This window comes from Lampetra fluviatilis, chromosome 49, assembly GCF_964198595.1.
Source record: "Lampetra fluviatilis chromosome 49, kcLamFluv1.1, whole genome shotgun sequence".
In the NCBI taxonomy this organism is placed as follows: Eukaryota; Metazoa; Chordata; class Hyperoartia; order Petromyzontiformes; family Petromyzontidae; genus Lampetra; species Lampetra fluviatilis.
The window spans coordinates 5890821-5916646 of record NC_136323.1 but is presented as its reverse complement, the minus strand read 5'-3'; the positions used below and the strand labels follow the sequence as shown (position 1 = coordinate 5916646).

The 25826-nt window shown below is 44.0% G+C and overlaps 1 protein-coding gene across 3 annotated transcripts in view; it reads left to right on the top strand.

Annotated features, from left to right (window-relative positions):
* Positions 1 to 25826, top strand: part of LOC144948497 (astrotactin-2-like) — a 469552-nt gene that overhangs the window by 389167 nt on the left and 54559 nt on the right. For all 3 annotated transcript variants that reach the window (XM_078878014.1, XM_078878013.1, XM_078878015.1), the window contains 2 exons: positions 6129 to 6233; positions 14546 to 14734. In XM_078878014.1, coding sequence (XP_078734140.1) covers positions 6129 to 6233; positions 14546 to 14734 — 294 coding nt within the window. The remainder of the gene's footprint in view (positions 1 to 6128; positions 6234 to 14545; positions 14735 to 25826) is intronic.

Sequence of the window (25826 nt, the reverse complement as noted above, 5' to 3'; positions counted from 1 at the left end):
GTATTTTAAATGCCACGTAAAAAAAAAATAGTTGCCGATTACGGCAGGGAACATTCTTCTGACCGCATACAAACTTTGTAGCCCCGGCTCATCGGACTCCTGAGGCCCTTTGCGAATGCAGTGTTCGAGGAAGCGTGTCGACGCACAGAGGGTCACCCTTTAGTTCTATTGCATGATCACACGCACGCCGTGGTATCGAATCGCAATACCTTGCTGGACCACAACACCTTGGTTATCTCGTTCTCGTCAAGGAAGCATAAAGCGTCACGCAAGCTACGGTCATGCTCGCAGCAGCGGCTTTTTGGCTGGCCATTGAGCAAAGACGGTCAGATGCGCTTCTGCGGCCGTCTGGAACGCTCTTCCGATATTAGGAAGCCACTGGAGCTGTGCCCTTTTAAATCTAGATTGAAAACTGCTTTTTTGTGTTTTAGTTTGTTGTCCTTCACCCGCGCCTTTGATTAAAACGGTTGGCTACGTACGGTGCAAGAGGTCAACGTACGTTAACCACCACCCGACACAGCCAACTAGTAAGGTTTGTCACGTAAACAGAACGTGCCAATTCGTTACTCGTACAGCACACCGGTGTGTTGGAGAGCCAAGCCACAGCATTTACAATCTGAGTACGACGGTGCGAAAGAAGTTAAACACACACACACCCGCACACTCGTCTGCTACGTGTGATACGAAGGCTCACCCTGCACTATGCGAACCCAACGCTCGGAGTGGGGGGTGGGGGGAAATAGCGGCAACCAACTCGGTCTCAACCCTCTTCATGCGCTCGTAGGTGGCAGTGAAAATGCACACTACTTGCACGTACAGAAATTGAACTTCTTTAGCACCGCACGTAGCCAACCGTGCTAATCGGAGGCATGGTGACGGCGCCGGCCAGCGCGGGGCGAGCGAGCGGGAAAGGGAAGAGGGCGACCGGGTTGAGAGTAGGGCTGAACGATTAATCGATTTCAAATCGCAATGTCAGAAAAATCGCAATTAGATATTTTCCCCAAATCGTTCAGCCCTAGTTGGGAGGGCGGTGAGCAGGCGATAATCAGGTCACGTGGTACTCGGCTAACCGCGTCCGTCCGTCCGTCCGTCTGTCCGTCCCGTCCCATCCATCTGTCCGTACGTTCGTCCGTCCATCGACGCAGCTCCTCTTGGGGTTCCGCGAAAGGAAATGTCGCTCCCATTCCGGAGGAGTGAAGCGCTCGCTGACATTCATGGCAACAGTCGCTGCGTGTTAATCAATGCAGGGCTCTTCAGCTGTGGCACGCCATGCATTTGCAGCGTATCGAGAATTGTTTATACGTATGTGTGTGTCTGCACAAAGACAAAGATTGCCCATAGGGCCTGCACAGGCTGTTCGGGCAAGTGCTGTTGCCGAGCACTTACGGCATCCAGAATGATGCACGATGGTGGTGTGGCCAACACCACGCCCGGCTCATTCTGTGTTGATGTGCTATGCACTGCGCCTTTTAAGGCTGAGTCAACTTAGGGGAGCATCAGGGCACAGTTGAGATTTTTTCCACTGATGTCATGGTTTTGGAATCAAGCTCAGGTGTTTGGGCTCATAGGGGCGGTGCGTTAACCGCTCTGCCACCACTCTGCGCTATTTATTCTCATTCACACTCGCACAGGAAGGAATAGCGGCGCAGCGCGCCACAAACCTGGCCACCCGAGTTAGAGTCCCAGCCACGGCTAGCTTCAGTGGCGAGTGGTATTAGAACCAGTCCCCGGGTAACAATCCACTGCTAGATGAAAGCCACCAATCCGCACTCACCGGCGAATTCAACTGTGCACCGTTAACAATCCCCCACGACAAATCAAAGGTGTTGGGTAGGCCTTCGTCGAGCATCGGATTAAGCCCCGTTGCATCACAGTGCATTTCACACACACTGTAGCCTTCTTAATATCCGATGATTCGTCTCGAAGTGGTTTAGTATCGCCTGGAGGCAAGTTCTGGCTCGGAAGTCTCTGTGCAAATAAAGCGCCGCGCCGCTTGTCTTCCTGAGCCGCCAACCACATAACAGAGCCGAGACGTTTCCACTTTCATATGTCCCGGGCACGGTGTCCTGGGTCTTGTATGTCGATATCAAGTGCTCTGGTGTCTGGTGTTATGGAGTGACAAAGTGTCCCTCCAGGCAGGCATCTTTATTACGGAACAAACTCGGTTTCCGCTCCAAAGCCGGTTTTGTCGTTATTTTATTTTGCAACGCCGAGTACAGGACTAAGTAGGCGAGCCAAAGAGGGTCCGCCTTAGCTTCCGTTCAACAACGTCTGCCGGTGTTGTTCCCCTGCTGCTCATAATCTGACCGGCGTGGTGATGTATGGTCAAACAACCCCCACATCCAAGATGATGCGGTCACGCTGGCGAGATGTTAACTACTTTGCCTGATATACAGGACGTGGGTTCGATCCCGTCCCTGAAGCCTGCTGTATATTTGGAGTTTGCGTGTTCTCCCCATGGACGCATGGATTTTTCTCCGGGTCCTTCCACATTTATAAACATGCGTTAAAGAGTATTTGGCTGCTGTGAATTTCCACATGATGATCGGCCACTTCGTTGAGCTATCATTTGTGGCCAGGTCACTTCTGAAAAAGAGTCACATAGCTCAGTGGGCTTTGCCTGGTAAAATAAAAAGAATTATTAAAAAAAATAGCGAGACATAGTACAGTGCTATGTGTGCCAGTGCTAGGTGGATTATTACATCGCGGAATTGTGAAATAAACTGGTGGCTTGGTGAGGCCTTCATCCAGCAGTAGATTGAACATAGCTGATGATGATGTTCAGATTTTTTAATACTGTAGTGGCCCACCCACTTTGCAATTAAATCATTGTTTAAATCTCCATCGACATCCCCGATTAGCACAGTTGACGACGTATGGTGTGCAAAAAATTCAACATATGTACTGTCAAAATGTACTTCAAAGATGTATCTCCTTTATAGCTGTTGTCTATGCAATTAAATACTCTCCGAGTGCCTCGTGTGTATATATATACTCACAATATCCATATCTGTCTCATTTATTAATGGTCCGATCCGTTTGGAGATTGTTGAGATCTCTTTTTTTCTTCCTCCGCATTTCAGCGACGGTGCTGTAGGGAGGCATAAATCGTCTCAGCGACTAAGCAGAGCTTCTTAATATTTATTGTCTCTCTGTGGTATTCACTGCCTCGCACTGGGCGAGTGCCACTTAATGAGGTCTCTAACAATGCCAAAAGAACTCCTGTGACATTATGCAGCCTTGACGGATGGCGCTATTTACTTCAAAGCTTCCACTTTCTTTATTATTGGCATTGACCGTACACGGTGGGCCAGTGTTTTAATCTTTTATCGTATTAATAATAATCTCTTGCGCTACACCGTATGATTTGAGAATATTCCGCAGCGATTGTTCATTTCTACACTTTAAACAGATCTTTTTGAGAGCCAAATCAGTTCATAATTAGCGGTGCCTGCCATTCAATTCAATTTTTAAAGGGTAAAAATGTGGCATATATGGCAGCGGCAGCAAGTCTGAAGCATCGCTTGTTCTTCCCGTAATCTTTTATCAACGGCGTCTTTGATCCCGTTGTGCATAATAAAGCAGACAAATTATATTATTTTTTCCTTGGGACCGATAAAGGGCTGAAACTAACACCAATTATTGCAGTTTGTCAAGTCGTCCTTTTCTGCTAGTTTCATAATGGTTCCCTTTCTTGCATCCTTAAGGGTGTTGCTCAGAGTCCCATGTGAGATCAAATAATCCGAGTCAATCTTTTAACCCTTTCCCGCTTCGAGACGGCTGCAAGTTGCAGGGTGTGGAGTCCCGTTCACCTCTGAATCTCGGAACGTGCAAGCGGTTAGTGTTAATTTGATTTAGAGAGGCGTAATAGCACCGTTGTTTTCAAATATATTATACTCACTGCAGAGAACTGTAGTGACACGACCGCACTTCTATGACCGTTAACCCCAAACTGTGCCACACGTCCTCCCACGTGGCCTTGTGGCAGCCTCGGTACCGGTTGCTTGTTTTTTATTTTTGTTACTTATTTTTTCTTCCGGTTTCTTTTTTGAGTACGAACATGTACGTCATCGGAACGGATTCGTAAGGAAAACTGAACAAAAAAGGGGTTAAGAAGGAGCGGTGGCGCGCGCGCATGCCGTGGTGGGCCAGCGTCGTGAAGCCGGCCAAGTGAGCTCCATCCACGTTCAGCGGTCGACCGACGCCGTCGGTGGCGAGCGATGTCTTGATCTGGCAACTGGGCCAACCCCGGCACGCCGTCGCCAATCCTCGCTCGCCAACGTTAGCCAAGTATGGCAAAACAATCCCCGTATCTGACACGGTGTCGGGATGCCTTCATCCAGCAGTCGATTGATGGAGCTATAAATGAACCAGTAAATAAGCAGTTGGTGTACTTGTTTATCTTTGCAAACGTGTATTGTTTTGGAAATTCAATGTTTGCTAAAAGTTTTTGTAAGAGAGGCATCTTGTCTTACTAACAAAAGTCTCAGTGGTTCCCCACTCGTTTGAATGAGTCAACAACAGTGAATTGAAAAAGAGATGATGATGATGATGATTATATGATATTTAACTACGAGAAATGTTTTCTTCACCACCTGCTTGTAGACAAAATGGTCACAAGAAATATGTAACGAACGCAATTTTCATTATGTAACACGGTGTAAGAAAAAGTGCAGTCACCAACTCTTATTATCCACTCTACCTCTCGGGCATCTATATTTATGCGTGATGAAGAAGGTCCGTTATTTGAGTCGTCAGCTTTTATATCTATTATTTTCTTTAAGGCCACTGTTATTGATGCGATTGTGCAATAATGTGGTCTTTGCAAGCTGCTTTGCTCTTCAGTTCGGTGGAGGCAATATCCCAAGTCTTCCCCTGTGAATGCATTCACGTTGATGCTCATTTCTGGCATTGATTCAATGTCTCTTAAAGTTGGACAATTTGGATGTTGCATGGTGGCGGTTGGGCGGTGAATAATTTACCTTTGCTCTGCAGGATTTGGTGATGTATTTGTCCATCCTTGCCGTAACAGGGTCACATTTTTCAATTATCCTGCAGTCACGAAAGCTTGTTTCGATTGAAACGTCGTGATCTATTATTTTTCTACCTATGTGACTTTACCGAAAGAACCAAAGAGTATGGATTCCGGCAGTCACGAAAGCTTCAAATCAAGATTATCCTGCAAGAATTTGTTTTTCTGAACGACTGTTCATGTGCCTTCTTTGCTCACGCCTTTTTCGGCCCCTTATACTTGGTTTTCAGTCAAGTTTATTTTTCCAAAGCTTTAGATTTTTTAACGCTCCTAATATCTGTAGTTGAATGCCAATTTTGTTTTCCAAATTACCAACTTCAGTGGAAGAATTTAGGAAGTGTTGTTTTGGCTGTATGTGGTCATCGATTGCAGTCCAAAGAAAGCCGCAGAACTATAATAATAATCCGAAATTATAACGTGCAAAGTATTCACTCGCTTTCGGAAGAGACAGGACGGCGCAAGGAACGAGAGACAAGTAGAAAGGCAGCCATTTGGTGAGCCAGCACCAACAATTGCTTAAGCTCTGCGATCCTTCAGATGTTCAGGTGTTATCATCCATTTAATGAGTGTGTACATCTTCTGGGTTCTTTCGGTAAAGTTACGTAGAAGGGAAATAATAAAATAATAAAAAATAAAACATAATAAAATACAATTCTCACGACGTTTCGTGACTTTACCGAAAGAACCAAGAAGATGAATGCTTTCAGTCATGAAAGCTTTAAATCGAAATAGTGTGTACATGTGCGAGGAAATCAGAGCACCCGGATATAACCCAAGCATAATTCACTCTTCCAATTATTGTTTTTTACTGTTCCAAAAGCCATTCCGTCATCTGTTTGTAAACGTGAATGCAGCTCAGAATGTTGTGAATCAACCGTATGAGAAAATAAATGTCCAACATATTTTGAGACGTTTCTTTGGCTGAAATCACGCAATTTTAAAGCGGTCAAAGCCAATCTTTGTTTTTTGTTGTTGCTTTTAATCATTCATGCATGAGAGAGTTATTTGAAATCGGTGCTTGACTCGAGGTTTTTTTTTGGTGACCGAGTTTGTGGCGTTTGCGTAACAGTGACGCCCGCCGACATTGTTCCCGCAGGCCACGTGAACTACAGCGTGGTGACGGGCTACCCCATCGAGCAACACTGGACCCTGCGCAGCAATTTGAAGAGAGTGACTCTCAGCACACGCACCCTCTCCCCGGGTAAGCCACCGACCCTCGGCGCGAGTAAAAAATCTACATCACGAATATTCTCTGCTGCATTCCCAATAGCGGCCGAAGGGTTTAAGTAAATCGTTGGTGTTGAATAATTCCCCGTCAAATATATATTTTTTTATGGCCAGGCTACGCAATGTTCCGACTAAAAATGTGCGTTGTTAAGAACCCTCCATCAACCGACAAAGTCAAACAAATGAATTATTCAAGTGTTCCAACATTTAGCGCGTTCTATTTTGTTAGCTCAGAGGTAGGTTTAAGAACAATTCTCACGACAAAATGTTCGTTGTAATATACCTCCACCATAGGAATGACTATATTACCACCTTCTCGTGCTCTTCCGAGTGAATACTTTTATTAGCTTTAATAGCACGATATTTTGTAGGAAAGGGGTAAAGATAAAAGTGCAGACCTGCAATTGCTTGCTCACACCGCTGCTGGCAGAAGGGCCTTGACTGGAGGGATGTCTTGGAGATCCCGTCTACAGAAGATTTTAAACTAAATTTAACTAGCAACTAAACTAATTTAATTTCACCAGGTTAGGCCCACTGAGCTCTACAGCTCTTTTTCAGAAGCAACCTGGCCACAAATGATTGCTCAACAAAGTGGCTTATCACGTCGAAATTTATAGCATCCCCCGCGACTATATAATTCCTCGTCACAACCATCTCTTAGACACACTTAAGCGGTTGTGCTTTCACTACGTTGTCCCCACCTGAAGAAGGACGCTTGTGTTGCGCCCGAAACGTCGTGATTTAATTTAGTTGTTTTCATTTTTTTTTTTACCTACGTGACTTTACCGAAAAAACCAAAGAGTATGAATCCTTGCGGTCACGAAAGCTTCAAATCTAGAACTCCTGAATGCATGTTTCTCAAATGCGGCGGGAAAAACCGGAGGACCCAGAGAAAAATCCACACGAACATGGGGAGAGAGAGACACGCAAACTCAAAATGTACAGGCGTCAGGGTCGGAGTCGATCCCACGACCTCCGGCATACCAGGCGATTGACTTAGGATGAGCTTACTCACAGTTCACCCCACCTGCCAAGCCTCTTGACTGTGGTGTACCCATCTATCTTACTGGGTGGGTAGAAGTGGAGGGATTTCATGAACTTGCCCATTGCGCCAGGGCATGGAGTCGAATCGCTAACCTCTGGACTGCAAGCCCGTTGTGCCGAGCGTTACAATTGCTGTGGCAGCATCCCCGTGGCAGGCATGGAAGGGCTTATTTGGTGTTTGTTTAAAAGAGCCCGAAGGTTTTCGGGCAAAAGTTATAACGTCTCAGGTGGCATTTAAAGATGATTTAACTTCTTTATTTTGTGTGCGTAGTTGCGTGTGCATTGCTCACTGCTGCTCGGAATTAGCATAACCGTGGCGGGAAGGCAATGTACAAATCTGCCGGATCATTGAAACGACTTACATGGGAACGGATCGGTGCTGTGTTATTACTTGTCAAATCATGGCAATAAATTGACGTGTGCTGAAAATATTTCCTTACGTTTTGCGGTCAAAATAAGCTCTGCGATGCATTTGCATGTGCACTGCCTGGGATCAGCTATATTTGGACAACGCAGATGCAGATTTACTGACAGGTATAATCTGTATCAGATTCTCCCCCCTCCCCTTCCACTCCAAAATTAACCCTTTCCCATTCAGAGAGATCTGCAAGTTTCAGAGTTTGTTGCCGTTCACCGCTCAATCTCGAAACGCACAAGCTGTTAGCCTTAATTTTATTGAGAGAAGCATTGCGCCGTTGTTTTTAAAGACATCGTTTCTCACCGCCAAGAACCGTAGCGACATGGATTCTATGATGGCTGGCGCCGAGCTGTACCACACGGCCCTCCCGCATGGCCTTGCTGGAGCCTCGGTACTGATACAGTTATTTTATTTCAGTTTTTGCTTCTGGTTTCGTTCTGAACGTATACGTACATTATCGGAATGGAATTGGAAGAAAAACTGACGATATACATGTACGTCATCAGAATGGGAAAGGGTTAATTGCCCAAACATTTTCTGTTTCCTGAGATAGGCTCTTCCATCATCGTCGTCATTAGCCATGGTCAATCTACTGGTGGATGAAGGCTTCTCAAAACTATCACCATTTATCACGTTGCCGCGGCCGATTCATTCTACCCCCCTATATATTAAAGAATTTTGCAGATACAAGGGGATGCTGCCATGGTGTGATGTGTACACACTGGACTTGCAAAACAGAGGCCGCTGGTTCGATCTCCCGGCGTGGCAGTTAAGACAATGGACGATTACTTTAAATGCCCCCTGCCTCTGTCCATTCAGCGGTATGAATGAGCGCACGACAAGTTTCGTCGATCGGCGGGACGTGTTTTGATGGGGTAAAGCGTGAGTGCTCCCTTCTCTTCCAAAATGTCTGGCCAGCGTGGTAGAGTAGGCCAAACGCCCTCTAGAGAGGCTCTGTACATCTCCCTTTAGCGAAGGCACTTCCACCAACAGTGTCTTGAGTAAGCGATTGCAGTGCTGCACCTTTACCTGTTTGCAATTACAACTAAAACAATTTACGATGAAGGCCATTCAGCAAATTGAAAAAAGTCGCTCAGAAGGTAACCATGGTTGAAGTTGCTTTATACTTGGATGAGGCGACACCAGCGCTTGCCATGTGTTGCAGGCATAAGGCGAGTGGATGAAGTGGCCAGGAGATATCAGTGCTAATTTTGAAACCCTCATACTCATGGGCTTTCACTTGATTCTCCTCCAGTTTCCTCCCCAACATAAATCAAAACACTCATTAATGTTATTGGCAAAACATCTGAATGCAGAAACTCTCTGGAAAAAAAGAGCCTTGGGACTTGGTGAGGTTTTCCTGATTAAATAATTGGCATTATCACGATCGCAATTATGATAATTACAGAAATAAAATTGTAAAAAAAAATACTATTGGTGCATCTTGTCATTCTGAGAATATTGTGTAATGGAAGGCTCTCTGACCAAAGCAGCCACAGCATTATCGCTGCTCAGATTGCCCACTGCCTCGGATGTAGGACCACTCCCAACACGAACCAGAATCTGAACACCGCCCGAATGAAAATGGAGCATTCTCAAATGAGGTGTAAAATAAAACACCGACGGAGACCTCCGTGGTGCAGCATTAAGCAAAGCTCTCCTAGACCTGCGGTAAAAGTACTGAGGCTTTGAGGCGGTTTCCATCGCCGCCTTTTTTGTTGACGTAATATTAGGATTGCATTTGCTAAAAATATGCACACTCGCGTATGAGTGTGCAATTTTGTTGCTGCAAAAAAAATTCCCGCGTGACAAAATTGTTCATCCATAATAGAGTTTTTTTTTTGGGGTTAGGTTTTTTTGGGTTAGATGGCGTAAATATGGATGACATTGGCCGCGAAAGCCTACGTGTTAAAATTGATCTTGGTGCCTATCACCACCTGGGGTGCCTTGCTGTGAGGTGAAGATTCTTTTCCAAGGATTTGTCGGGCAAAGGAAACATTCGCAATGCTTTTTTTTGCCCATTGCAACACGCAGGCCGATGCGATTTGATCACCTCCATCTTTCCGCGAATGTTGTTGCCGTCGTGTTATGGCTAGCACACTGAACCTGTCGTCCAGAGATCGCTGGATCCATCCGTTGAGACAATGGGGAAAACTTGTTGAAATCCCCCCCCCCCCTTGCCTCTGTCTGCACAACAGTACAAATATGTGCAACCAAAGCCGATCAGCAGGTAACATACGGGTTGATCCCACCTCTTCCAAGACGCCTGCCCAGTGTCAAAGAGTAGACCAAAGCACCGCCAGGAGGGGCTCTCTCCAGAAATATCTTCCTCAATTTGAGGTTCCGCCAGCAAGCGGCATGAGCGGACAATTGCAGGGCTGCACCTAAACCTAAACCTCCAAGCGTCTCGCTCTGCGACTTCCGCTCAAACACTGCATTTATACCAATGTGACATCAGCTCATTTCATTAGGGGGGGGGGGTGCGGTGGGGTGGGAAGGGAAGGGGAGAAACTGTGGCCAGCGCGCGACAGGCTGCATTTTAATAGCAAATATGCGTCAAGTAAAGAGGCATGTGTGGCCACTGCGGCTGTCTCTCCACCAGGGGATTGTATAACACGATCGTGCAGCAACTGCTCCTTCCTTTTTTTTCCTTCCAGAAATCTTTCCGGGCCCCCTGTTTTTCGCGTGGTCACGAAATGGAAATAATTGCAATACACAAACTGGGAGACAGATTGCGGTTAACATTCAATGACATTCATGCATTCGAGATCTTAACGAAGGGACCCTCGCCTTAGGGAAAACACAAATAAAAGGTCAGACTAAATCACAGGTGCGCCCACCCCTTCCGAGACGTCTTGTCAGCATGGCAGCTCAGCGGTGGAGCGAGCGGCTCGTGGTCGGGAAGGTTGCGAGTTCAAACCCGGTTTGGAGGTTTAATCAGCCCCATCATCCTCCGGGGTCAATGAAAAGAGTTAGCACTTTGCGAGGAAGTCAACGGCGGGTTGTCCTATGGGGAGACTGACACCCTTCCCCCCCTTCCCCCGCTGTAAGGGTATTGGAATTCATATCGCTGGCTCACGGCTGTAAACAGGAGACGAGAACTGACTCAATGCAGATTTGAGCCGGAAAATTCACTCTTGACGCTTGAATTTACCGACGCGCAAATGAAATCAACGTCGGCATTTTTGTTTGTATTTCGTGTTTCCATTGTATTTCCCCGTGGAGTATATGCCCGTGATTTATATTTCATGTAAAGTTCTATACGCACATGGCAACCCTGGGAGCTTTTCTCAAATCCCTCCCCCCCGACACCTTTCTGTTCAGCCAGCAGTGTAAATGAGTGCATCACAGTCCGTCGATTGGCAGGTGCGGTAGAGTGAAGCGTGAGGGATTCCTCTTCCCAGATGTCTGGTCAGGGTGAAAGAAAAGGCCAACATATACGCTCTAGAAGGGGCCGTTCTAGAACTCCCTCTAGTGGAGGGCCTGACTGCCAGCGATGGCACGAGCAGGAATTTGCAGGTATTGCGCCTTCGCCTTTCTACTATAAACACAAACAGATTTTCGCTGTTTTGCATCTATTAACTTGTCACGGGCAATTAATTGTGCAAGTTTTATCCACGCGTTCCATCGATTGTGTTTGTTTCCGATGGGAGACGTGCCTGTGGGGTAACAAACCCAGGTGTGTGTGTATGTGTGTACCTATATCAACGAGCAGGATACTGGCCAGATGCCACGTTCTGCAAAATCGTGTAATTAATTGGCCGTTACATTTTTTTTTCCAATTATTCTGAAGATTGCGGAAACTTCAGACAGCACACGCGGCGAAACCTTGCCTGTAATATTGCACTGTTGCTTTGGCATTGTGCAAGATTTGCCCATGGGTTAGTATGGTGTGAGATCGGTCATGTTTTACTTTTTTTTTTATGAAAGCCTGACTTGTAAATTATTCTGTCCTAGACAGATGGTGCTCACGGCATTCTCTTGTTTTGCTTCTAAAATATGTAGGAGTACACGCTGACCTGTGACCCACTCCATAGTTGTACCTTAGGGCGTCTGTCTCCATGCCGCTGAGAGGTCTTCCTCATCACAGATGTTTGGGAGAGCTCGGACATTGTATTATCTACGTAATCAATTACTCTTTCGATTGTCGATTCGATTACCCAACTAATCGGATAACACGTGCAAATAGTTGTAAACGAAAAAAATATCGATTTAAAGCTTTCGTGACTGCAGGGATTCATCTTCTTGGTTCCTTCGGTAAAGTCACGTAGAAGGGAAGTAATAAAATAATAAAAATAAAACATAATAAAATAATATTTTAAAATAATATTTTATTACGTTTAATAAAATAATACAAATAAAACATAATAACATAATATTTTAAAATAATATTTTATTATGTTTTATTTGTATCATTTTATTACTTCCCTTCTACGTGACTTTACCGAAAGAACCAAGAAGAAAAAAATATCAACGCTGTTCTCACGTGTGCCGCTGGACGGGAGGTGACAAACAGGGCTTTGTGACGTTATCGGCAACATCAGCCTCATCGTACTGAAAGTAGCTTCTAAGAGGGTGTTCCTGTCTTCAGGAGGCAGGGTGTGGCGTGGTGGGGGGGGGTTAAGAGTGCTGAGTCATGGACCACGAAGAAATAGTTGATGACAATGTTCAGTCAATTAATTTAATTAATTTAATTAATTGACGAAACGTCTCGGCCGTAATGTTTGAGAGAAAGAGAAATTTGTCTTGATTTGTTTAGGGGCAAAACAACAGCAGAGCTTATTTTTGGCATAAATTACTCGATTACATGTTACGGTCGATTGAATTGGTAAACATTTTCATAGGTCCAAATTCAAGAACTGTAAACTAAGGGGACAATTTCAATTAACAATGTTTGGCAGCTGGTCTCTGACATATTTCTCTTGGTTTAACACAATAAAACGCTTGTGCCTATGTTATCCTGAACTCTGTTTATTAAGTTCGAGTTTTTCATTGCAAAAAAACACTGATTAAGATTCATGATTATGACGTACATAGTATTTGTGCCCTCGCTTGCAACTGGTTTCCCCTGGCGCTCATAATTTCATCTTTTTTTTACATTCCCAACTGTTGGCGCCTTTGAAAGAATGCATATTCTTCCAGTGAGCAGATGTATTGCGCTAATGGTGAACATACTTTTTTCCTTTCATTACATGCAGAATTAATTTGTTGTCACCATAAGCCAAGTAGAACTGGCAAGTATTCTGGTCTGCGTGCTTTCCAGTTATTTCTAGTGTCAACAGCGGTGAATTTTTTACGACAGAAAATAAGGTTGCCAACTTTTCCACAACCCCAGAAATGTGTCTGTCAGCCTAGGTTTATCAGAACTGTGCAGTATACTGGAAACAAGTTAAACACAATACCACTGTATCTAGGTACGAATCGATTCCTGCGAAAGATGCCATTTTCTGGGCTGTTTGGATCAAACCCAGACAGGTGGTGACCCTATACTGCAGCCTCACGGAGACTTGATTGACACTGAGCCTTTATTTGTGGATTTTTTTCTGGTTTGTGTCAAGTCAAAGGTCACAGTTCCTCTTTGCCGAAATCAGTAGAATTAATTTTTCATTGGTAATCCTTGAACATTTGTGGATATTATTCCTTTAAATGGCAGGGGAGAAGTCTATCCATATGACAACGATCGCTGCGGACCTCCCACCTAGAATTCTCACCTTATATACCCAGAAGGAATGATGAGCCGAGCTAATCCCCAACTGGGATTTGAACCACTGCTCTAAACGCGAGAGCACGCTGTCGAATGTCTGCGTGTGTATGTATGTAATAGCGAGTAACACGTAACAAAAGGCGCAACACATTCGTCAATAACACTGTGGCCTTAAAAGGAAACGTGTATAATAGGCAACGAAGCAGATATGCTATGACGAGACGTCAGAGAATATATACTTTGTTTGCGAAGGCCACGGCCTTTTTGACGAATGTGCTGAAGTTTGTGCAAAAAAAAAAAAACTTCGTGCAAAAAGTAGCAATGCATCTAATGTGTTGTTTATTTGCAATGCTTATGTTCAACGTAATTTGTTCACGTGATCCCTGCAGCCAATAGAAGCCGAGGTTTCACTGCAATGACATAAGTAAGAAAAATTAGTTTGGTTTCTGAGCAAGATTTCGATTGGCAGGTGTGTTACATGTGTGTCGATCGAGCCTCACGCTTATTGCGCTCAAAGATACACGCCCGAGTCATGCGCATGATAAACGATGCATTTTGATTGCAGGAAATGTATCCGCTAATGGTATATTCTGGCCAATGCAGCGAACAAAACCCTACAAACGGGACGGAAGAATATGAGGGCCGGATACAAATGAGGTGGTGAATTGAGACAAAAAAAATATTTACTCTTGACTCAAAGCGGAAACCCAAATCATGACATTATGAAATCGCTGAGGTGGAAAGAGGCTGTGGGGTGGGAGGGTGGGTGGTGGATTGTTCCTTTGCCCTGTAAAATTGCCACAATATAGCGACACTAGCGTGCGAAACGCGGTCCACGATAATCGCGCCGTCCATCCTGCTAAATATTTTCGCGCGTTGATATTTTCACAAAGTCGATGCAATAAAAGTACAAAACACGACACATTAATACTTACGCGATCTAACCCAAAAAACCCTTATTGTGAATAATATTGCGTCGCGAAAGCCTACTACGTGTTTAAACGTTTGCGAAGTTAGTCGCAGCGACGCTGCGATGAATTTCCACGTCGTGAAAAAAAATGACCCTTGCATCGTTTGCGACACCAGCTCGCCGGCTAAGACGTCCTTTCCCGCACCGCAGGCTTCGTCAAGGCCATCGGAGCCCTGAGTCCCGAGAGCTCGCGGGACGAGTTCCTCGCTTTGGCCGCCGACTTCGGAAGCCGCTTCATGACCGAGGCGCTGTACGGATCCGAGCGACACTGCACCATGCGCTTCCCGAGCAAGCGCCTACAGCGACAGATGTGGATGCAGTACCAGAGGCTCAGCAAAGGTGGGAGCTATAGCGGTTCTCCAGCGAGCTTGTCTCTCACCCCGAGTGTCCCGTCCATCCGGGCGATGTTATTATTATTTTCATTATTTTTTGGCTCGCCATCGAACGAAGACGGTCACTGCGCCGTGCTGTTTCACGTGCGCTTCTGCGGCCGTCTGGAGCGCTCTTCCGATATTAGGAAGCTATGCACTTTTACATCTGGATTGCATTTTTTTTTTCTTTAGAACTGCTTTCTGTGCTTAGTTGTTGTCTTTCCCCGGGCACCCCCGATTAGCACGGTTGACTATGTACGGTGCAAAAGAAGTTGAACGTACTTACATACATTCACGTCTGCCTGTGCATCTGTTTATATTATTGTTGTTATGCTTCATTTCCTGCTTCATCAAGTCATTAAATGATTGGTAGTGGTTTCTTATTCTTTGGTTCTTTTGGTAAAGTCAACGTAGATAGAAATAATAATAATAATAAAGTTAATAAAGTGAAAAAAATTATATTATTTTTCCGAGAGAACATTGGGAACTTGAGAAATCGTCCGGCTCATGGGGCGAAACCATGCCGGACGTCGTGCCCAACAGTGCGTGGGATGCGACGCGAAAGCGCGCCGAAGAGCCGTCACAGTACCTTCACAACCAAAAGCTACACAGCAGTGAAAAGAGGCCAAATCGTAGGGGAAGAGAACGCTTCGAACACTCACGTGGAAATGTGCTAAAAGCGCACGCTTTCCCAAGTGCAAAAAAAACCATCGGGAGACGTTGATGGTTTTTTGTACAAAGGCCGTTGTGCTTTTTACACATTCTTGCGTGTCGTTTCAACTAAGAGCAGATAAAAATGAACACTTTTCTTGGATCGATTGAGATTGCAAGAACTTGGCAAGAGAGACGATGGCAGAGGGTTCCAAAGCCAGAAACTATGAGCACCAGTGATAGTACACCATGCGTAAACAATATATATGCATAATAACTTGGCAAACCAGATGATGGAAGTTTGCAAAGTCGAACAATTGTAGGAAGAGCAATGTTGTGCCGTACAATTTTAAACGGACTCAACCCTTTCGTCAATAGCACTGCCTTGCACAGAACAAGTATGACATAGGGAACGTTTTAGGCGATATCCCTTCAGCAGAGCACACAGAGAGGCATCTCTCTGTGCTGTTCACCATCTCTGCCATTGGCCATCTCTGCTACGAAGCAGGACCATTGTCCAAAATGTTGCACAATCAATAATTTTAGATGTTTAAGGCCACATCATGATTGACGAATGTTTGTTTTTGTTTTGTTAGTTGTGCTTGTGCACCACTGTCAGTGCAGTACCACCAAATAATTTGCTGTTGCAATTTGATCGTGAACAAAAAGTATGGATGAGATGGAAACAGTCTGACGGTGGAAAGAGTCCCCGAAACGGGTGGAGGCAGAGATGCGTGGAGCTCATAAGAACAGTGACCATGCTAAGTAGTGGTGAAGAGTAATAAGGAATCCATCTCCTTGGTTCTTTCGGTAAAGTCACGTAGAAGGGAAATAATAAAAGAATAAAAATAAAACATAATAAAATAAAATTCTCACGACGTTTCGGCCACAACACAAGCAGCCATCCTCAGGTGAGAGAAAAAAGAAACGTCGTGAGAATTTTATTATTTTATGTTTAATTTTTATTATTTTAATATTTCCCTTCTACGTGATTTTACCGAAAGAACCAAGAAGATAAATCGAAAAGTAACAAGGAAGCAGCTTAACGGCAGTGAGAGAGAGACTGGAGTCATTCGGTAAGCACAGGAGTCTAAATCAGCTCAACCGATTGATGTTGAATTTCATCAAGCAGAGTCCAGTCGGAGCGAGGAGTTTCACACGAGGCGGGACAAATATATTCCAGGCTTGGATGATTTGCAACATTAAGTAATAACAATTTCCAGCAACATCGGTTGTTTTAATTGTCTCACTTTGCTCGTGGGCCTGGGTAAGGCTTACATCAAGTCCAAGATCATCTCGTTTTGATCGGTGCTTATTTGCGTGTATCTGCACTTCTACGTGTCCTCGTGTTTTTGAGTTATTTAATTGTTGTGCAAATGAATTGCATCGTGCTAATTGGACACTTTGTGGTGAATTAGAAGACAGAGTGGCTAATAACTTATTTTCTTTTAAAGAAGTGATATTTTAATAATGAGTTGATATGTTTACAAACATCAAGATTTTAAATAATGACATTTAAAATAACTTCATTTTTGTTGTTTTGCAATTAAGAACTCCGCATGGGATCCTTTATTTTATTTTAAGGCAAGTGTGAGCAATGATTATTTTTTTCCCATCCCCAGCATGACCAATCGTCGTCTGAAACACAGAGTTGTGAGGATTGGAAGCGTAATCTCTGCACCGCACGAGAGATCCAGCATTTGAAATTACCAGTGCTGCTCATTAACATGATCCCCGTTCTTGCCGCCAAACTCAGAAATGAATAACTGGGAAAATGTGGGCCGGGATACTACAACAACGATAATTAATTATTAGCACGGTTGGCTATGTACTGTGCAAAAGAAGTTCAACATACATTAGTTTAACACGTAGGCTTTTCGCGACTGATATCCATAACAGAGCTTTGTGCACATCTCTGGCTGTCGCCTGATGATGCTGGTTGTTGTTGTAATTACCGGCGAAACGTCGTGGTACTCGAATAGTAAATGTTGTGGGTTTACTCTCCAACACATCGGTGTGCTGAACTGGTAACGAATTGGCACGTTTTGTTTACGTGACAAACCTCGCTAATTGGCTGTGTCGGGTTTAACGACGGCGGGTTTAACGACACATTTGTATTTCCGCCATCTATCCCAAAAAACTCTATCATGTTTACATACGTTAGCACACAGTAATCATTGCTCCTGGGAGAAAACAAGAATGACAAACTTGGACATCGCGTTTATGTTATTTTATTTCTGGTTTTTGTTTGGTTACATTGTTCCTCCACCCCCACCTTCCGTAACAAAATAACAAAATCAACAAGGGGCGGCACAGCCCAGCGGTAGAGCCTTTGCCGTTTTTGGCAGTCACCCTCATTATTACTGCAGGAGTATAAATCAACAATGGCATTACTACCCACCGATCGAGAGCCCCCCCCCCCCCCCCGACTTCATTCGCAAGAGGAGGCCTTATTGTGCGCTGGCCTTCATGGTCCAGATTTGTAAAAATTTGAAAATGACACTGAAAATTTACTCACTTGAGATTATGCATGGCAATCATCGCCCTACAGGCAGACTAACACGCCAGGTCAAATGAGACTGTCCTGCTCGCTTGAGTTACTGCCTGGTTAAATAAACTTGAAACTTCGTCACTTTAACGATAAACGGTAAATGTTACAGCCCAGCTATTTGTGGCTCGCGTCACTGCCTGTGGATGGGCCTCCACTGGGGGGAGCTGTAGAGATTTATACTCTTGCAAGACCTGGGGGGTAAGCCACACGTTATCCCCTCCTACACGTGTGTGGCCTGCCGATCGACTGGTGGTCTGGGCCGTCCATAGGTTGGAGGGTGCGGGGGACCGGGGAAATTCACACAGTGAGGGCCCCCCCAACGCCTTCAAACTAAACCGGACGTATCACGTCTGACAATTTTGATGTCGAATCGCGGGCCCCCCAACCCCCCCCCCCCCCCCAAAGAGCGGGGCCCGGGGCAGTCGCCCCAATTCACCGTGCACACCACCACCACCAGACGGCTCTGGTGGTGGTGGTGTACCCATTTTAACGGCTGCATGGACACAGGTGATGCATGTTGAAGGAACTTGAACCGTTGGTTCGGCTGCCACGCCAGGAGATGGAATCGAATGGGTGACCTCTGGGTTGTAAAGTCCACTGTGATTGCAAGTCCATCATGGCTTAACATTTAAGAACCGTATCATAACTGTAGATACAAATTCGGTACATTTCCACAAGGTGTCAGTGTTTCACCATCTCACCGCAAATAGCCTGCAACTCTTGGGTTTTTATTGTTCCCCCCCCTCTCTCTCTCTCGCTTCCTTGTTTTTATTCCGATTGTGTTATTGGCATTTAGCGAGATAAGTTTACAATAGGAACTACTATCGGCGCATCCATCGTTCTGTGTCAAGAGTACGGCCCCCGCAAGTTTACGTTACAAGATTCCTTCCGAAGTCGCTACAAGAAGCCTCTTTATCCACACTCGAGGCACACATTTTCATATTATTTTAAATCAAATATTAAAAGTCTCAAATTAAGTAAAACAACTCATTTTAAATCGTGGGCTGTGTGTGTATGTGTGTTTTCATTGGTGAGACGGCGTGAATGAGACCATAAATTCAGGACACTTAAAGAACCAGTTTCATGGTTTAAGAAAGCCCACGTGTTCAAAATTAAGAGAACCAGGTTTTAATGACGGGCGACTGTAACCAACATTTGGCTGGGTTTGTTCGTGGAATCCCAATTCAGGTGAGAGCCCACAGGCGTTTTGTCTCGCTCCAAATTTCAAGCTCTGATGGTACCCACTGGTTTTGCACGGTTTGGTTTTTCGTGCGTCTAATAAGCGGCTGTGAACAGGAGGGGGCAGTATTGCACTTTGATTGAAATCACAAATGCCAAAGCGGGCCATGAGAGAGAACGTTAATGTTTAACAGTTCATAGCAGCATGTTTTTTTATAGCAAGCATGTATGCATTGTCAATTTAAAGTCATGTATTGTTACTTACGCACATTTACCATTGAAATGATGGGAGGAAAAAACATTTGGCCGCTAAAACATTTTTAAACGGCCGCATTCTTATTTGACAAGAACTTACAATAATGTTCAAGAAAGAAATTACATTAAAATCGCTGCATATGGCGTGTGTGTACACATGTAGTAAAAATATGTAGCTATTTTAAATGCAGCCCTATTACACGCAACTTATTTTATCCTAATTTTTTCCCTTATAATATATATATTTTTTCACGACTAGAAGGAATTATATTCTATTCTTGCGTATGATGGCAACATGTCCGGGAGCTAAATTCCAATGCCGAGGGTCTGCTAGGCACGACGAGAGGGCTTCGGGAAAGTGTTCGTGTAGATTTTATGTGCCTCCTCCGTCGAAGGGTCACGGACGACAGTGGCTTACTCTCTGGCCCATAGGACGAATAACCGATAGGTGGAAGCATTGCCATCCTGTTATCCAGACTCGTCTACGTTGAGGTTTCCCCATCAGTGGTCTTCCCAAAAGGCGAAATCATCTCATTATCCGCATTTTTAAGATAATTGGCGTGAATCAAAATAAGTGGCACCAAATCATCCATTTATCCGTGTTTACCCACGGGTAATCAAAAGTACAGATATCGAGAGGTATTCGAGCTCCCCCGATGTATTTTCGTGTCGTACCACGTGTTGTTCGGAATGATGTCCAACGTTTTACTCCACATGCCAGGGGCTTCTTTGGGATCTTCACGGGGGCAAGACGTCACGGTGCAAGCCGAAAACACACCGCATGGCGCTACACAACCACGGCCGCCAAAAACCCGTGCGATAAACATCAGGAGTTGTTTCTACAGATGGGCACGTGGAATAGGACTCCGTGTTGATGCGGATACGAGGAATATTGTAACGTCGTAAATATAATCCTGCAAGGACAAGGGTAGTAAATCAGAAATGAATGTTCCTCAGATTAATTGTAAACTAACGCAGCTCGTTAACGAGTCTGGCAAAGTAGCGACAGAGTTTATATTCAATTTGCACACACACTCAGTCTAAACATTGAACATCGTAAAAACCGTTATATTAAAAAAAGAACATTAAACAGTTAACTTTATACATTCAACAATGGATTAACAATGAACAATAATATAGTACTGTATATTGTACTGGCATGAGGCTGTCACTTTGTGCCACACGTGTACTGCACGTGCACCCCAATTCGGCAGTGTGACGAATAGTCTCGAATCATGGTCACGATTCGATAAAAAAAACTATTCTTATTGTCAACATAGTGGCCACTGCAGCAGCCTCCACAGTGGTGTATGGAAGGGTTTCCATCGGCTCCCATTGAATACGTGTAGGAATTGAAGAGCATTAGTAGTCCTTGCAAAGGCAATTGCATGCATATGTCAAGAGCTAAGAATTCAATATTAATCCCATAAATGGATGCATCGATACACTCTCCCTCTCTACACGAGCACTAATCCACACCCCTGGGTATTCACACGCTTTGAGTGCATGGGCTGTAAGAAAGAAAGAAACGTGCGTTTTCATAAGTAAATGGACGAAAAAAATGTGCATGTATTATGAATATATTTATCAGTAATTTCAATGAGGCCAGCAAAAGAACAGTCAATGCATCTTTACATTTGCATACTTTATAGATATACGTAGCCCAGAATACTTGCTGACCTGGACAATGTATACGTTTAGAGTCCGTATAAATATAACACGTAGACTCACAAGTGACGTCATCATATCTATCCCTCCATTTAAGGAAGGAAACAGGAGGATTTCTCCACAAATCTGTCTGTCCGCCTGATGATCCTAGTTGTAATTACTGGCGAAACGTCGTATTCAGATTGTAAATGTTGTGGCTTGGCTCTCCAACACACAACCGGTGTGCTGTGCTAGTAACGAATTGTCATGTTCTGTTTACGTGACAAACCTTACCAATAGGCTGTGTCGGGTGGTGGCGGATTTAACGACACATTTATATTTACGCGATCTAACCCGACACAAATATATTATGGCTGTATAATATAGAATTATTGTTTTATATTATTGTATGCATATATAAAATAACTTGCAGCCCTTTGTCAATCCACTGTTGGATGAAGGCCTTCCCATATCGTGTTGGTCATGGGGGTTTGTTTAACCATACTTCACCACACCGGTGCAGTGCTGCTTGGTGATGGTGGGTGGTGGAGGTCAGAGCAAAGGCTAGAACTGGTTCAAATATCACTCAACGCTGCGATAGCCACGGCTAGGAATCAAACCCAGGGGGCACACCAGCTTCAGTGTGCAGTGAGCTAACTGCTTCACACGTACTCTTAGGTTTTTTCGGTAAAGTCACATAGATCAAAATAAAAAATAAATAATAGAAATAATAATAGAAATAAAATAATAAATCACGACGTTTCGGAGGCAACACAAGTCTCCGTCATCAGGTGGGACCGTCACAGCTAGATTTACTGTATCAAGTGAGGCAAAATTCCAAGAGACAAGTTCTTAAATACAAGTTAAGGGGGAGGGGGGGGAGGGGCTTATCTGAATGTGGTAGCCAATGAATGGAACGTGTTGGGGGGGTGGGCGGGGCTAAAAGAGAACAATAGGTGCACATGTAGTTGTAGGTGTTGGTTGACAATAGGTGCACATTTCCAGGTTTTTTCGGTAAAGTCACGTAGGTAAAACATTAAAAGTAATGAAAGTAAAATAAAACAAAACAAAAATAATTTTTTTTATAAAAAAAAAAAAACTTTATTTTTGTTTTGTTTTATTTTACTTTCATTACTTTTAATGTTTTACCTACGTGACTTTACCGAAAAAACCTGGAAATGTGCACCTATTGTCAACCAACACCTACAACTACATGTGCACCTATTGTTCTCTTTTAGCCCCGCCCACCCCCCCAACACGTTCCATTCATTCATAATTTTTTTTATAAAAAAAAAAAACTTTATTTTTGTTTTGTTTTATTTTACTTTCATTACTTTTAATGTTTTACCTACGTGACTTTACCGAAAAAACCTGAGAATATGAATCATTGCAGTCACGAAAGCTTCAAATCTAGAATAGGTGCACATGTTGTTATTTTACCCGGTGTTGGTTGACAATCCAAATACAAAAGGAGAGTACTGTTAAACGCTGGGGATGTCAACACTCGGTAAAGTAGAATAGTACCTGTCAAATAAGATGGTCCAAATATGTGTTGTTAAATCTTTTTTACACGTGTGTGTGGGGGTTTGATGTAAACGTATTCCATATTTTTTATATTTAAAGCTTTCGTGACTGCAGGGACTCGTATTCTTGGTTCTTTCGGTAAAGTCACGTAGAAGGGAAATAATAAAATAAAACGAATATAAAACAATAAAATTATCACGACGTTTCGACTGCAACACAAGCAATCATCAGGTGTGAAATCCACAGCAAGAAAATTTGAAAAAAGTGGCGGTTTTTTTTCTTAACGAAGAAAAAAAACGCCACTGAGAATTTTGTTGTTTTATATTTTTATTATTTTATTATTTCCCTTCTACGTGCCTTTACCGAAAGAACCAAGAATATATATAATCCATATTGTGTTGTTTTAATCAAATTAATCTCACACATTCACACTTTTATATATTCGTACCCTTGGTTTGTTGGCTTTTTCGCTAAAGAGTTACGCTGATGTTTGGGCAAAATATTTCTGTTGCAAAGCCCTGTCAGTGGGTAACTAACAGCAGTAGTAGCGCAAACCTATTGGGGGCCCTATGCAATGTATCAACTCCATTTTCATGTCATGAACTCTCCTTAAATGACAATTAGAAGGTTGACAATTATGTGACAGAAGAGATGTGGCTCACAGATGGAGTGAGTTAAGATGTAGACACCAGGTACAGAGATGTGGAGGTGAACGGTGTTGGGGATGCCGAGAGACGTTGATTGAAGACAGAGCCGGTGTAGGTGACAGGAGCGATGTGGCTATCAGATGGAGTGAGTTAAGATTTAGACACCAGGTACAGAGATGTCGAGGTGAACGATGTTGGGGATGCCGAGAGACGATGATTGAAAACATAGCCGGTGTAGATGATGGGAGAGATGTGGCTTGCAGATCGAGTGAGATAAGATGTCGAAACCAGGTAAAGAGATGTGGAGGTGAACGAGAGATGTTTAGTGAGATGTAGTGATACAAGACTGTCTGATGAAACAAATATGGATTTACTCAGGAGATCTTTGATGCATGCCTATTCCTCCCCCAACTTAAATCACCAGGCCCTTCTTAGCTGCTTGGATCGCCAAGCTTTTGCTTATTCTGCGTTTCGAAGGAGTTAATTTACAGCTGTTTATTATTACGAGACATTCACAATGCACTGGCTAATGTGCACGTATTAATATTTCATTCGTGATTGTTGTGTTTGTGCTCTGATTAAATTTACATTAGACCTGAGTGTAATCTTGGCAGACTATCCAATCTGGTCATCATGCACAGAGAGCAGGCACTTGGAGTTACACAAATATTGTGTTGTTGAAGGTTTTTTGTTGTTGATTATTAAAAAATAAAGTCGGATGCTTCTGATGATCACGGTGAGTTCGTGAGGGTCGCATGTGTGACCGTGAGATGGCATAGGCTATTGATGCTGGGTACGAAGGAATTGGCTCAAAGCTTCCGACTAAACTTCACAAATGTGGTATACTGTGCTGTGCCACCAGCCCTCGTGTAGATGTACTTCCCATGACCATCAAACCGTAATTAATGGGTTGTCCTTATAACCTTCTCCGACAAATGTAGCCATTTAAATAAATTACGGCGCTGCACCTCCGCAACTGGATTTAGTTTTTCCTCTGCCTAGATATAAAGTGCATTTGCAAACGTTATACATTCACTCTTTTAATTTGTTTCCGTGCATATTAAGCATCCGTGTCGATGGGCCTTCTGTGTTCTCATCGATAGTTGTAACATCTGGCAACTTTAACCACAAAAATCTAAATCCCCCGCCTCTACCGCGGACCGATCACCGTTTCATTACCGACGTTAAGCGCTGCGGCGCGACACCGCGGGTTTAACGGTGCCATTGATTCATCGATTGGGCCAGGCGGTGGTGACCGAACGCATTGCCTCCTTGTAGTCGAGCCCTGTGGAGGGCGAGCGTCAGTGGATCTCGACAAACGATGGCGAAATTCCCTTTTCCCGCGGGCGCCGAGGATTGGAGCCGCGTACCCCCCCCCCCCCCCAGCTTGCCAGGAGATGGAAATGCGGCAAAAAATGTGGGCTCCAACCTGTTCCATCTGTGTGGCGTCGAGTGCTGCCCCCTTGGCATGTGTGGGGTTTCTCCACATGCTTGTAAACACCCCATTGATGTCTTGAAGCACGATTGTTGATGAAAAGTGTTTCACACTATGAGACCTCCTTTACCAGTGGCAAAATATAGTGATGGGTTTTTACCCTTTCAACTGGTACAAAAACTGACAACTTTATACAAGGCATCATGTTTGCAATAGCCACAACACAAGCAGTCAAAATGCAAACAAAAATGTACGCCTTTTGGCGTCATCTGGTCCAACACCAATGGAGACTAGGCTCTAAGAAAAGCTGTCTCGGGTGTGGACCAATCAACTTCAAGGACAGTGCATATCATTTTCATTATCAGAGTTGTTTCTTTTTTTTGCATTTTGACTGCTTGTGTCGTGGTTATTGCAGACATGATGCCTTATATAAAGGTGTCAGTTTTTGTACCAGTTAAAAGGGTAAAAACCTATCACTATAAAAGTGTTTCGTTGCTGATGTCAAACGCACTGATTATACCGTAGGTGTAAAGAAAGCATTGATTGATTGATTTAAAGTAGGATGCATACGTAATGTAAGCATTGATTATGTTGTACTCGTATACACTGATTTTAATTAGTTCGAGCGTAGAATATTAAAATATGATTACGATGATACAGTTAATGCACTCATCTCCAACGACACTTGTTCCACTAAGTTACAGATTGAAGATCGCCTCGAAATTATAAAACGCTCTGCCATCGTAATAATTCCTGAAAGTAGCCAAAAGCTCGATCCAGTTACATTATAAATCACAACGGTCCGACTTTGAAATAGTGCCTGCATTCCATCACAACTCCTTCTTTGTCCAAGTGGCAGCACCACTGCCTCTTGCCTGATACAGGGCTCGACTTTCCTGAGTCAGCCAAAGTGGGCACACGTTCGGCGCAGGGAATCAGCTAAATGAGGTGAGGTCTTTACCTGTAACGTAAGTCTACACCTGAGTGATTGGTTTGCGCAACTTGGTTGCATGCAACTGAATCATTTGTATGCGGACGTCTCTGAAATCAGTTGCGGGAAGTTTCTCGAACCAGGGTGGCTTTGAGTAGGGACAGACTCCACCTTCCAACAATGAATCTGCTCGGCGATTTTTAGCAACGTATTCCATCACTGTGTGACGCATTTGCTTGG